The 14,048-nt window shown below is 46.2% G+C and overlaps 1 protein-coding gene across 3 annotated transcripts in view; it reads left to right on the forward strand.

Annotated features, from left to right (window-relative positions):
• The first annotated feature begins 1,000 nt into the window (after positions 1 to 1,000).
• Positions 1,001 to 14,048, forward strand: part of B4GALT4 (beta-1,4-galactosyltransferase 4) — a 28,031-nt gene continuing 14,983 nt past the window's right edge. Inside the window, exons 1-3 of one of the 3 annotated variants that reach the window (XM_077884342.1) lie at positions 1,014 to 1,132; positions 3,857 to 3,949; positions 11,534 to 11,927. In XM_077884342.1, the coding sequence (XP_077740468.1) occupies positions 11,675 to 11,927 (253 nt within the window). In that variant the 5' untranslated portion in view covers positions 1,014 to 1,132; positions 3,857 to 3,949; positions 11,534 to 11,674. Of the gene's footprint in view, positions 1,133 to 1,674; positions 1,694 to 3,856; positions 3,950 to 11,533; positions 11,928 to 14,048 lie in introns of those variants that run through there. The other 2 variants (XM_077884344.1, XM_077884343.1) reach the window with 2 other exon arrangements.

The raw sequence follows: 14,048 nt of genomic DNA on the forward strand, positions 1-14,048 counted from the left end.
CAGTGACCTGACCCCAGTGCTGGTTCTTCTCATGGTTTGTCCCTTGTGGGTTAGGGCAATTCTCGGAGAACCTCTTACATTCCTGTAGAAGGCAGGGTGCCCTGGAGAATCTGGCCTGCTATCCCGCCCGCCTAAGCAGAGCTCACTACGAGGTTCCACTTAAACCTTTAGTGATAAATAGGTTTTTGTCTTGATTTTCTGTTATGATATCTTTGAAAAAGTTAGGATTTCTCCCAACTTATTCAGTTAATATTCTCTCAATCGTCCTGTGACATGGGAAAGGCAGGTAATTGGGACATCATGTATCCGGGGAAGCTGCAAGGTGTCCAGGTGATGTAAGGTACGTCTAACTAACCTCCAAAGCCTCAGTTTCCTCTTCTGCGAAACCAGAACTAACCATCTCTGAACTAACCGAGGATGCTTTGTGAGCGTTTACGGGGGATGAATGTGCGAAGCTCAGCCCCGAGCTCAGTAGGATTAGCACAAGGGTTTACGGTCTCCGCAGAGACGAGCTGCCCGGCCCTCCCTCGCCCCCCTAGGTCTCCGCCATCAACCCCGGGGCCGGTAGGGCTGGGGGCGGAGCGCACGGGGCAGGGAGTCGGGCGGCCCCGCCCACGAGGCCCCGGGAAGGCGGGGGGCGGAGCGCCACGCGAGCAGAGCCGGGCGGCCCCGCCCCCAGGCCCCGGCCCCGCCCCCGAGGCCTAGTCCCCGCCCCCGAGGCAGAGGCCCCGCCCCCGCCTCCGCCCGGAGCCCCGCCCCCGAAGCCCCGGGAAGGCGGGGGGCGGAGCGCCAGGGGAGCAGAGCCGGGAGGCCCCGCCCCCAGGCCTCGGCCCCGCCCCCAAGGCCTCGGCCCCGCCCCCGCCCCAGGCCCCGCCCCCGAGGCCCCGGGAAGGCGGGGGGCGGAGCGCCACGCGAGCAGAGCCGGGAGGCCCCGCCCCCAGGCCCCGGCCCCCGCCCCCCGGCCCCGGCCCCGCCCCAGGCCCCGCCCCCGCCCCAGGCCCCGCCCCCGAGGCCCGGTGAGGGCGGGGGCGGAGCCGCGTTCGGGCCCCTCCTCCCGGGCGGCCGCGGCGGGCCCGGGCCCGGGTCTCGGCCTCCGCTGCTGCGGGAGGTGCTCGCGGCGCCGGGGCCTGCGGTGAGTGCGCCGCGCGGGGCCGGCCGGCGCCTGGCGGGGCGGGGGAGCCGGGGGGCGCCGCCGTGGGTCTCCGCCGTGGGGCGCCCCGGGGTGGCTGCGGCGCGGGGCCGGGCGGCGGGGCGGGAGCGGGGGCCTGCGGAGGCCGAGGCGGGCGGGGGAGCCGGCGGGAACGAGCCCCTTCCTCCTAGGAGCCCGGGCGCGCGGGGCTCCTCCTGGGAAACCGACCCGCCGGTCCCAGCCCGGGGCCTGCTGCGGCCGCCGACTCACCTGGGCTCCAGGGACCTGGGAGACACCTGCCCGGAGTCGGCCTTCCGTTAGGCGAGGGCTGACTCCAGTTCGCAGAGTCCGGCAGGACCGGGACGGGGACGGGGGCGGGGACCGGACCCTGGGATTGCGGGCCTTCGGGGAGCGGCGGCCAACAGGGCGGGTGCGGTGGGTGCAGGGTGCCCCGGGGTGGGAGAGCGAGGAGGCGGCGGAGGCGCCCAGGCGCCGGGAGAGCCCTGCAGCCCGGGGTGATGAGAGCGAGGAGCAAGGAGATAGTAATTTGAGGATTGAGGACAGGTGTGTGTGTGTGGATTCCTACATTTTTAAAGAAGAGATTTTATTTATTTATTCATGAGAGACACAAAGAGAGGCAGAGACCCAGGCAGAGGGAGAAGCAGGCTCCCTGCAGGGAGCCCGACGTGGGCCTCGATCCTGGGTCTCCAGGGTCAGGCCCTGGCCTGAAGGCAGAGGCTCAACCCCTGAGCCACCCAGGCACCTTTAATTTCTGAATTTTTTAAGAAAGGGAGATAACATGTTGGGGATGCAAGAAAGGGAATGTCTGATAGGAATGAGTATTATTCTGGGTCCTGGCGAAGATAATGGGCTTGAAAAGAGGGGTGGAGGGCTATTCTAGGCCGGAGGGCTGGGCAGGAGTGCCTCACTGTGTCTCTCTAGGAGAGCAGATAATGCTTGGTTGGACCACAGTTTATCTTTTTGGAATTTTATCTTCTAGAGCAAGGTTGGCCGTTAAACCCCACGAAATTGCAGGATTTTTCAGGTTCCTGTCATGTGTGCCTTGATCAAATTAGAAACATCTGTTGGAGAGAAGCACTGAATTGTTTGAACCACATAATCTTGTTGGGGAGGGGGAATAAAACTAGCTCTGTTGTGGTATTTTATGTGACACTTGATAGAATATGGATTTAGTATCTATTTTAAACTGAGCTAATAATAATGGGTGCTTTTTCCAGAGATTCATACAAATAATTTGAGAGCTAACCATCTCTCAGAGATCTTTATTCAGAGTGGGAACCTCAGAAGCAAGTCAGTGGAGGTTTTAGTCTCTTTTTTTTTAAGCCATCAAGGGACAGTGGTGGTTTCTCAAACATACCTAGGTTCCTGTTGAAAATATGAATTTCCTGACATCACTTCAGACCTTAGGAATAAAAATCTCTGGAGTAGAACCTAGGAATAGGAATTTCGAACAGGAAAAAAAAAGGAATTTCGAACAGAGAGACTGCAGTATTCTCTGGCATTGAAAATTATTGACAGGCTTTGAGAATTTTTTTGGTTTGTTTTTGTTTTTTGCTTTTTTTAAAACTTGGGCTTGTTGGGACCTCTTTAGAACAGATCTCCTTAAAAGCTATATGAATGAATTGTTGCCAAACTAATGTAACTGAAAATTTATAATCCTGTCTATTGTGTCATCTTTAAATTTTAATATATTTTGAAGGAAATCTATGTAGTCACTTTATAAAAAAAAAAAACCAGTGTTGTTGTTTCTGTCACAACCCCCCCCCCCTTTACAACAACTAGAACATATGGGAAAAAAACAATTTCTCTAATTCTGTAATTAATAACCACCAGTGATTTTTTCTGGCATTTTATATATAAAAGACATGCATGCCATACATATAGAGAAAAATAAGAATTGTACACATACGTTTTTATATTGTTTTTTTCCCCCGCTTTGCTATCATGAGCACTTTCTCGTGTAGTTAAGTTTTTTAACACCTTTTTAATAAAAACATGTGTTCCAGCACATGGAGGTATTGTAATTAATTAAATCAGCTCCGTATTGTTAACATTCTGATTCTTTGCGATTTTTGGCTATTTTTGTAATGTTGGTTTGAATATTTTGGTCTGCCTTTCTGATTATTTCCTTAGAATGAATTATTGAATGATGGAATAAAAATTAATCAACTGGATTTTAATAGTCTCATTTTCACATCTTTTTTAAGATTTTATTTTTAAGTAATCTCTACACCAGCGTGGGGTTCAAACTCACAACCCTGAGATCAAGAGTCACGTGCTCTACTGGCTGAGCCAGCCAGGCACCCCTCACATATCTTCTTACCGCTTGTCCTCACTGGAAGGAAAACGAACATTGCTGAAGGATCTCTTGCATTCTCGTCCCATTCTCTCATTTCAGTGGTTCTTAAATTTTAATGGGTAGAAGAATCATCTGGGAGCTAGTTAAAAATTCATTTTCCCAAGTCCCAGGCCCAGCTGTTCTGAGCTATAAGCTCTGGAGTAGGGCCCAGGAATCTGTAGTTTTAACAGATTTCCCCAGTGAATTTGCTGGAGGCGTTCTTGGAACATTAAACATGCTTTTTAAAAAAATGGCAAAACAGATTCAGAAATTTTGGTTACTTGCCCAAAGCCATTCATACATCTGGTAGCGAGATTTGAACTCAGCTCTTTGTGACTTCAGAGCCTTTGTTTTTCCCATTTCCTTAGGCCTTCTCGAGCCTTCTCATTGGTGTGCCCCTAAGGACTGCAGAAAGGGAACTCTGGCTGACCCCCTGCAGGGCTCTCTGGGATGTGTCACAGGTACACCATGAATCCCCATTAAAATCCCCCATCAGAAATTCTTCTGAATTCTGTGATGCTGCGTAACATACTTCACAAACCAATTTCAGTCCTTTGCTAGCTGAGCATATTTCATGTTTCCTGACCTTTCTGTGGCAACTCTTGCTGTAAAATGGATAACGTAGGACCATCCGGCAGCTCTTGCCTGGAGTCAGGGACACTGCTCCAGAGTGCCCTGAGGCTTCAGGGTGGAAGGGACCATCCAAGCAGCAGTTCCTTTCGGAATTAGGAGAGAGAAGCACTGCTTTTGTGTTTTTTGTTTGTTTGTTTTGTGGAAATTTATTTCCTCCAGATAAATTCTCCCCTATGACAAGGTATAGAATAACATATATGAATGATGAGAAATCCTAAATTTAGTTTATCCTGTAAAACAAGAAAATGGTTCACCCTCATTAAGCTTTTGAATATTCAATGACAGAGGAGCAGAAGGTGGTGGGCATGAGGGAGAGCAAGTGCCATCTATTCGAGATGGGGCTCTTTCCCCTTAGAAAAGTGTTGGTGTTAGTAAACCAAAGGGAGCTGGTGTGAGAGTGAGCCTTTTTCAGGTTTTAAATGTTCCCCAAATGGAATTTCCCCTGGTCTTTATTAATGTTTGTTTTTCCTTCTCTTTCCCCTCTGTCTCATCAGTTTGGTAGTTGCCTGGGATGATGCTGATGAGTTCTTGAGTATTTCAACTGGTATATTCTAGGTAGTCATTGGTTATTTATCAAATTCAGCACCTGCTATGTGTCAGGTGAGCTTGAGGTCCAGGAATATAAAAAACAGTGATTCTCTTTGAGAATTAAGTTACTCTGACTGCCCTATGTTGACCTCGGTTATACTCAGTGTTCTACTTTAAAAATTTTAACTTTTAATCTTTTTTAAAGATTTTATTTATTTATTCCTGAGAGACACAGAGAGAGGCAGAGACATAGGCAGAGGGAGAAAAGCAGGCTTCCCACGGGGAGCCCAATGGGGAACTTGATCTCAGGACTCTGGGATCACAACCTGAGCCAAAGGCAGACGCCCAACCACTGGGCCACCCCAGGTGTCCCTTAACTTTTAATTTTTAACTAAGTTTAGACTTAGAGAAAGTCTGCAAAAATGGTACAGAGAAATCACTCAACTTCCCCTAATACTAGACAGTTATATAACCATGGTTCAATTATCAATACTATTAACTAAACTCCAGATTTTATTTGAATTTCGTCAATTTTCCTGCTAATAATTTTTTGTTGTTCTTGTATTGTATCCAGAATCTACATTGCATTTAATTATTTCTCCTTAGTCTCTTCCATCTGAGATAGTTCCTCAGTTTTACCTTGTCCTTCATTATTTTGACCCATTTGAAGAGTGCTCATTAGTTATTTTAAGGAGTTTAAAATGTCACTGATTTAAAAAAAAATGTCACTGATTGATGAGGTTGGTAGGTCTTATCACTGGTGATACTAAACCTAATCACTTAGGGTAGTATCTACTATGTTTCCCCACTATAAAATTATTATCTTTCTCTTTACAACTAATAATTATCTTGGAGGCGCTATTTTGAGACTTATACAAACTCTGTTTATCCTCAAATTTTCACCTACTGATTTTAATTCCCATTGACGGATCTTGTCTGCAACAATTCTTAGAGTGATGTTTGCCTAATGGTGATTTTTTTCCATCTCCTGCTTCCTTTTTAATTGAAAGTTTCCTGTAAAAAAAAGCTGTCCTCTTCCTCCCATTTATTTATTTGATCACTTGTGTCTGTATGGACTCATGGATATTCATTTTATTCTGTGGGTTAAAATACAATGCCTTCATTATTTTCTGGCTCAAATGCTTCCAATTTTGGCCATTCAGAGCTCAGTCTCTGAGTTTAAATGACTTGTACTTGTAAGTGGCTGTCATTGCAGTCCCACCCTTACCCCCCAACCAGGGAACCATTGCTTCTTTAGGGTCTGAGCAGTGATCACTCAAAGCCATGGTAAAGGAGCTATCATTAGGAGATGAATACTAGAGCCCCAAAGAAGGTAGGACAACCTGTGTGCAAACACTTAGCTCTCAGGAACTCTGCAGGAGTTAAGGAGTAGCAAACCATCAGCCTTTCCCCTTTGCTGCTCTAGAGGTAGGATCATGTGCCTGGGGCCACATCATACCCACTCTGAGATGCCTTGTGCTTCCAGGACTTCCAGATGGGTTTGGAAACCAGATGGGTTTGGAACGCTGCTTTGGCACTCTTAGCAGCTGAATGAAGACCACACCCTTTTTTCTTGGTACATAAATGTTTAGTAAATATTTATGAAGTGACACCTGGTATCCTCCCTTCATTTCCCATGGTGCAAAAATGTGTATGTGTAGAAATTCTTGAAAAATGATACTTAGCATTCATGTTTTACCTTTTGTTAAGACTTATTATCCCTGCTAGATTTTTTCTTTCATTATTATGGGAAACTTCAAGCATACACAAAAGTAGAGAGAAAAGAAAATGAACCCTTGAGTACTTATCACCTAGTATCAATACATCTCAATATTTTACCAATCTTATTTCATCTATTTCTCCATTTATTAGGGAGGGGTTGGCATATTTTAAAACAAAGCAGTCATTAAAATCTAAGAAAGGATTGAAATAAACCCTTAAGTGCAAGGACTCTGCCTTAACTTCCTTTGTATTCCTAGTACCTGGTACCATGCCTGAAAATAGCAGATGCTCAGAAAAGATTGGTTGAATTGAAAGGAGGAACAAAACTTACGAAAACTATTATTTTGAACTATAGGGGGCAGACTTATAGAAAATAAGTCTTGCCCTAAAATAGCTTCTTTTACATTATCTGAATTTATTATTTGTGATCAGAATTTTCCTGTCACTGTTTTGATTGCAAAAGAAAACTCTTTCCTTTTTAAAAAAAATTTTTGAGAGACACAGTGAGAGCATAAGCAGGGTGAAGGGCAGAGGGAGAAGCAGATTCCCTGCTGAGCAGGGAGCCTGATGCAGGGGCTCAATCCCAGGACTCCACTCTGAGATCATGACCTGAGCCAAAGACAGACACTTAACCAACTGAGCATCCAGGCCCCTCCCCCTCCTTTTAAAATTGTATTTGGAAAAAACTTTTCAAGGTTAGGTTCAAGGTCTCTCAATTACTTATATGTTATTATTTTTCTTTGTTTTTCTTATACGTTATAAATACATCCAATCTGGTGACATTTTCCCAAACATTAATCAAAGGTTACCTGCCTTAGAAAGAACTTTCTTTTGAAAATCATAATTTTTTTAAAAGATTTTATTTATATATTCATGACATACACACAGAGAGAGAGAGGCAGAGACACAGGCAGAGGAAGAAGCAGGCTCCATGCAGGGAGCCTGACATGGGACTCGAACCCAGGACTCCAGGATCCCACCTGGGCTGAAGGTGGTGCTAAACCGCTGGGCCACTGGGGCTGCCCCTGAAAATCATAATTTTTTAAACTGTGGAAATAATATAAACCCATTAAAAGAAAAATAGGAAATAACAGAGAAATGGAAAATAAAAATTACCTGTATGTTAATATGTAATTCCAAAGGTAGCATTATCATGGTTAGCACTCTGATAACATTTGAGCATGAATCACGTTGGTAAATAGACTTAGTGATCCGTGTGCTCCTGGGAATGTACCAGCTGTGTTTGGGTGCACCTCTCCATAAATTCTTACAGCAACATTTTAAGCTAAATGTGTATGTATGTATATATACATATATATAATATATATTTATGTTTAATAGCTTGATAAACATGTTGGGAGGGATTGCCTTCAGTCACTGGCAGATGAGCAGGCTGGGCAGGAGATCTCTTTTTTTTTTTTTTTTTTTTAAGGAGATCCCTTTTGAAAGACAGTTGGATCTGTGTTATATAGACCCTTCACACCTCCCATGTTTACTCCCAGGAACCAACCAGACCTCACGCTTCCGTCATGCTGGTGGCTCCCTATACAGTCGGTTTTGAAGATGGCACTAAGGCTTAGAAGAAAGGAGAAGTGATTATTTTTTAACTAGATCCACATTTCAGGAAGTGGACTTAGCAATGAAGGGCTAATTATTAGGTAATCATTAAGAATGGCTCCTTGCCTTTATAATAAATTTCTTATCTTTGGACAAATGCCGTGGGGTGCAGCAATATTGCTTAGCAATATTAGTCTATGATTATTCCCAGCTTGCTATTGGTTGGGTAGGTTTTATTTATTTATTTTTTAAATATTTTTATTTATTTATTTATTTATTAATTTATGAGAGACAGAGAGAGAGTCAGAGACACAGGCAGAGGGAGAAGCAGGCTCCATGCAGGGAGCCCGACCTGAGACTCGATCCCAGGTCCCCAGGATCACGCCCTGGACTGAAAGGTGGCACTAAACCGCTGAGCCACCTGGGCTGCCCTGGTTGGGTAGGTTTTAAATCTCTTTAAGCCACTCTTCCTCCCTGTGTAGAAGGACAGGGTGCTTGACTTGTGTGCCCTCTGGTCCTTTGTGCTTCTAACACTGTAGTCAGAAGTCTCTTCAGCCAGGTGAGTCTCCCTGGTAGGGGGCTATTCCTCCATAAGCAGCTCTAAGGAAAACAATGGGCTCAGTCTAAATTTTCCAAGAATGAGATGGACGTGTTGAATCACTGTATTGTACACCTGAAACTAACATTACACTGTGTGTTAACTGGGATTTAAATAAAAACTTAAAAACAACAAACAAACAAAAAACCTTAAAAACACTATTGTGGATTCAAGCAGGTAAGCCTCTGCCGTTAAGTCCCCAAGAAGTTGTCTGATTAGCCCCAGGAACCTGCAGACTTCCTGGAGGGAGGAGATCAGATGCAGGAAGCCATGTGGAAAGGGAGGAGGACGTAGAAGAGGGATAGAAGGCTGCCAAGGGGAACTCTGCATATTTCAGGGGTTTGTGTTGGGTGCACCCAGGTAGCTAGGTGAGGAAAGAGATTGGAATGCCCACGTGAAGTTAGCTAGTGGCAGAAGCAGCCTTTGGGCCTGGCCTTGTGGGCTCAGACCCCAGCTCCAGCCTTACTAGTTGTATGGTTGAGGGCAAGTTCCTTACTCTCTCTACACTCATTTTTCTCCTCTATGAAATGGAGAGACTAATGATTTTGACCTTGCAAGGTTGGGAATGCGAAGTAGGTAAATTAATAGAAGTGATTTAACCCCAGTGCATGCCACTGAGTAAATGCACAAATAAATCAACTCTTCTTATTAGCTGTTATTACGGCCTTCAGCATCAATTCCTTGTGATACTCTCACAAGACCCTAATCACAGGCCATCCTGTTTAATTGCTTCCTGAGTCAAATCTTCTCTTTTGTGGCTTGACCCAGGAACCTAACCTCCGTTTATAACATTGAACCTAGAGAGAAATGCTTTCTATGTAGCCCTTGAACTTAGCCTAGAGCTAAATTTTGGGAACACTACCCATCAGTGAAGTAGGGGACTATCTTGAGAGGTGCTAAGATTGTCTTGTTCTGGTTTTTTCTGAATTACCACATCCTATGTCTAATTAAAAACAAACAAACAAACACAGGGCGCCTGGTTGGCTCAGTTGGTTAAGCGACTGCCTTAGGGTCAGGTCATGATCCCAGGGTCCTGGGGTGGAGCCCCATGTCACTGCTCAGCAGGGAGCCTGCTTGTTCCTCTCCCTCTGCCGGACCCCTGCTCTTGTGTGCACGCATGTGCTTTCTCTCTCAAATAAGTAAATCTTCTAAAAAATTTTAAAAACCAGTTTAACAACTTTGTTTTCATTATGAAAGGACAGAAGGAGATGATAGAAAAGTAAAAAAATAAAAGAGAAAACAGTACCCTTGGCTAATCCCATACTCCTCATACAGTTATTGTCTGCTTTTAGGCTATATTTCTTTCTAGAGTTTTCTTCTTTCTGTAGTTTTAGTGGTCATCATATAGACATCAGAGTTTATTTCTGTTTTTTTTTTTTTTAAGATTTTATTTATTTATTCATAGAGACACAGAGAGAGAAAGAGAGGCAGAGACCCAGGCAGAGGGAGAAGCAGGCCCCATCCAGAGAGCCCGACGCGGGACTCGATCCAGGGTCTCCAGGATCACGCCCTGGGCTGCAGGCGGCGCTAAACTGCTGCGCCACCGGGGCTGCCCTCTGTTTTCTTTTTTGTTAAGATTTAATCATACCTGTTTTTGTGTCATTACTTGGCACAGAAAATATTTTGGTCTCCATTCCATCCATTTAACTGAGGATACCTGCCTTAGAGAACTGTCTTAAAAAAAAAAAAAAAAAACTGTCTTTTGAAAATCATCATTTTTTTTTAAGCTGTAGAAGTAATATGCAGATGATTGCCGCCCTGGCATTTTCTGCACCCTTGTGATAACATGCTTAGAATTTGAGGAGAGAGGTGGTTTCAGCAGTGCAGGGAGGATGTGGGGGGGATTGCTGGCTGTCCCCAGGGGGGCCTTGCCAAGTAGCCCTCATCACATTCGTGCATTCACTACGGTCCAGGGTGGGCCCAAAACTGGATTTTTGTCAGTAACTAAGGGCATAGCCACCTCTCAGAGGTGAACTCATACTATCTCACCATGTGCTTGTACAGTATGAAACCAGAATGGCAACTCCTCAACTGACGGTGAGAAATGGTACGATAGAGAGGTGCTTGTGGCAGCCGCCTGGGTGCCCACCTGTTGCTCATCTTTAGAGTTACTTAATGTGAATAAGAGAACAACAATATCAGTGATGGTCAGCACGTAGTCGGTGCTCACTATGCACCAGGAGGTGGGCTAACACTCTGTTTTAATACATCAGGTCATTCAGTCCCGCAGTAACCTCTCCAGGGAGGTGTTGTTTTTATCCCCATTTTACAGGTAAGGAGACTGAGGCTCGGTTAAGTGACAGGCTTGGGGTGTCATGGCTGATACGGTTTCTGTCTAAATCCAAACCCCTGATGTCAAACACTGTGCTGTGGCTCTCCCTGTTAGCCTTCTAGATGGCTGACCTCCTGTGTCGGCGTCCTCTTACGTTTCCTGCCCTCACCCCCCACCTGTCGGGATGTGCGCTGTGTCAGTGCCTCCTTGTGAATGTAACATTTACAGCTGAAACATCCTTGACTTTTATTGCCTGTTGTCGAGGAACAAGTGTTTCTAGCTGTCACAGAGAAGAGCTTTTGCCTTTTTCCCTATTTTTCTCTTTGGGTCAAAAATACAATATTTCACATGTTGTTAACCTTCTCTTAAAGTTGTGCTAGGAAAGGGCCACTAAAGAAAAAATGGGGGGGCATATTTGGGGCTGCATCCAACTCAGAACTGAGGAGGCATTCACAGCCTCTTCTTTACCTTCACCTCCTGTACAACATCTGGAAGCACCTTTTCTTCTTGGGTGACCGCCTGGGTGGTAACCCGGAGAGAACTCCAGCGAGGCACAGATGGGTGGAGCCCCCTGCTCCTGAAATCTCTGATTTTCTGACCTCAAAGTCCTTGTTGGAGAAGCCCCATTGCTGTCAGCCAAGATCCCCTGGGGATAGGTTTTCAGTCTGCGCTGATGGGAATCACTCAGGATAGGATTTCCATGTGAAACAACGTGTCTTGGTGATTGCCTTTCAGAGACTGATGGAGCAGAGCTACTGAGCAGAAGCAGGCATCCTTAGTTGTCGCCAGGTTTGCCTTTGGATTGGAGAAGTTGCACTTGAGGCTTCCTGCCTGCGGTGAAGTGGAGGGATACGTGCTGCTCACGGAATAACAGCCATGGGCTTCCTGGTGACCTTCCACCTTTCCTACAAAGTCCGATTACTGTTGCTTTTTCTCTTATGCCTGACAGTGGTTGGGTGGGCCACCAGCAACTACTTTGTGGGTGCTATTCAAGAGATCCCTAAAGCACAGGATTTCATGGCTAATTTCAACAAGGTCCTTGTTTGGGGGAAGGAGAAAACTATGACTAATGAAGAATCCAGGAAAGAAGCAGACCTGGACAGCTGCCCTTCTGTGTCTCCGTATCTCAGTAAGGTGTTTTCTTGTTTTTTTTTTTTTAACAAGTGCCGTGTCAACTTTTTAGTTAAATATAACATATGTGCAGAAAAACACAAATCAGAAGTGTACGACTTGATAAAGTCTCACAAAATGAACATACCCGTGTCATCAGTATGTAAATTAAGAAATGGAATCTTTCTGGAACCCCAGAAATTCTCATGCTTCTTTCAGGCATGACCCTTACTTCGGGATTCTAACACTTAGGTGTTAGGTTTTTCCTGTTTTTAAACTTTATGTAATTAGAAACATACACCATGAGCTCTCTTGTGTCTGGTTTCCGTTGTTCAGCATTATGTTTGGGAGACGTATCTATACTGCTGACGTGCAGGCCGTCTTCCATTCTATGAACATACCCAGTTTTATTACCAGCTGTGGGAGCCTCAGAAGCACACATCAGTAGGGATGTATTTCGCTCACAAGTCTGCCGGATGGACTGGGGGTCCATGGATCTAGGCTGGTGGCTCTGTTCCATGTTGCGTCCCATCCTCCTCCTGTGACCAGTGAGCTAGTGGGCCTGGCTGTTATCCTTCTCCTGGCATCCACAAAGCACAAGTGGAGAAATCCGCTCATGTCACATCTGTTCCTATTCCCTTGGCCCAAAGTATGGAGTCAAGGGACAAGACTGAGTAGGTTTTTCAATGTTGTCTTTAGTGTTTATTTCTTAAATATGTTGCATGCTCTGATTCCCCTTTGATGTCTTGCCTTTCAATTTAATTTAGCAGTGAATTGGGGCTCCTGGGTGGCTCAGTGGTTGAGTGTCTGCCTTCGGCTCCAGTCGTGATCCCGCTCCAAGGATCGAGTCCACATCGAGCTCCTGCCTCTGCCCATGTCTCTGCCCCTTTCTCTGTGTGTCTCATGAATAAATAAAGTCTTTAAAAAAAAAAAGGGCCCCTAAAAAGTTAAGGCGATGAGAAAGTGAGCAAGGGGACCCACTTGTATCAGACCTGTTGCACGGGGCTCTTTCAGGGGCCAAGAATAGAGGCTTAGGCTAATTCAGATGGGAGGTTTGTTAAGGGGCTACGTGGGAAGCCGTCTCTACAGCCACGCCGTCATCTCGTCCCGTGGCTTGGCTAGCTTACCCCTCACACAACTCATTTTACAGACTTTGCTTATAGGGCGTTGGTGCTCTAAGTTGTGGCTCTAAGTCTCACACCTTCAGAAAAGGCTCCTCCTTGTAGGCCGGTTCGTCTCCAGCTGGCTGGAAGCAGTTATTTGGCCTTGGTGCTGTTGGCCAGAGTCTTTCAGCCACTTCGTGGAATCTGGAGCCTGGTCCAAGCAGCCGTGGCCAGGGCTGGTCCCCCGGAGCAAGGCGTGGAGACCATACGTCGGAAGGGCCTGTGATTGCCTTGCTCGGGAGGGGATGGCACAACGTGCAAGCATCTTGAGATGTCACAGCCCGAGCAGTGTATGTGGAGTCTAAAAAACAACGTGTGGCCGAGTTCTCTAACCAGAACACCGCCTCCTCTCTTCCCAGTCAGTATTCCCTGTTCATTCAGAATGGGCAGGAGGGCCTCTAGCCTAATCTATAAAGCCTTGCACGGGGTCGGTCACCATGCACGGCCTTGGGTTTCATCCAGCCAGGCTGTTCCAGACTCGCTGAGTAGGTGCTGCGGTGGGGGATGTCTGCAGCCGTGCACAACGGGAGAATTAGGATGTTGCTCATACGTGTTACTGCTGGGTGAGACGTGAGGCCGGTTGCTATTTCCTTTCGTGGTTTTTACCTTCAGGAGCTAGGATGGGTCTCAGGAGCTCAGGGAAAGAGTGGGAACATGGCCTTGCCCATGAACTTGATTCCGTGGAATGCTCCTAATTTTTTTTTTCTTAAGATTTTATTTATTTATTTGAAAGAGAAAGAGAGAGAGAGAGAGAGAGAGAAAGCGAAAGCATGAGCAGGGGGAGGCAGAGGGAGAAGGAGAAGCTGAGCAGGGAGCCCGATGCAGGGCTCGATTCCAGGACCCTGAGATCCTGACCTGAGCTGAAGGCAGACACTTAACTCACTGAGCCACCAGGTGCCCCAGAACGCTTCTGATTTTTAAGAGACTTTACCCTCCTTTGGAATTTTGAGAAGGAAAAGAGGATGGAGCAATTTGAA

The sequence above is a fragment of the Canis aureus genome, chromosome 35 (genome assembly GCF_053574225.1).
Source record: "Canis aureus isolate CA01 chromosome 35, VMU_Caureus_v.1.0, whole genome shotgun sequence".
Taxonomy (NCBI): domain Eukaryota; kingdom Metazoa; phylum Chordata; class Mammalia; order Carnivora; family Canidae; genus Canis; species Canis aureus.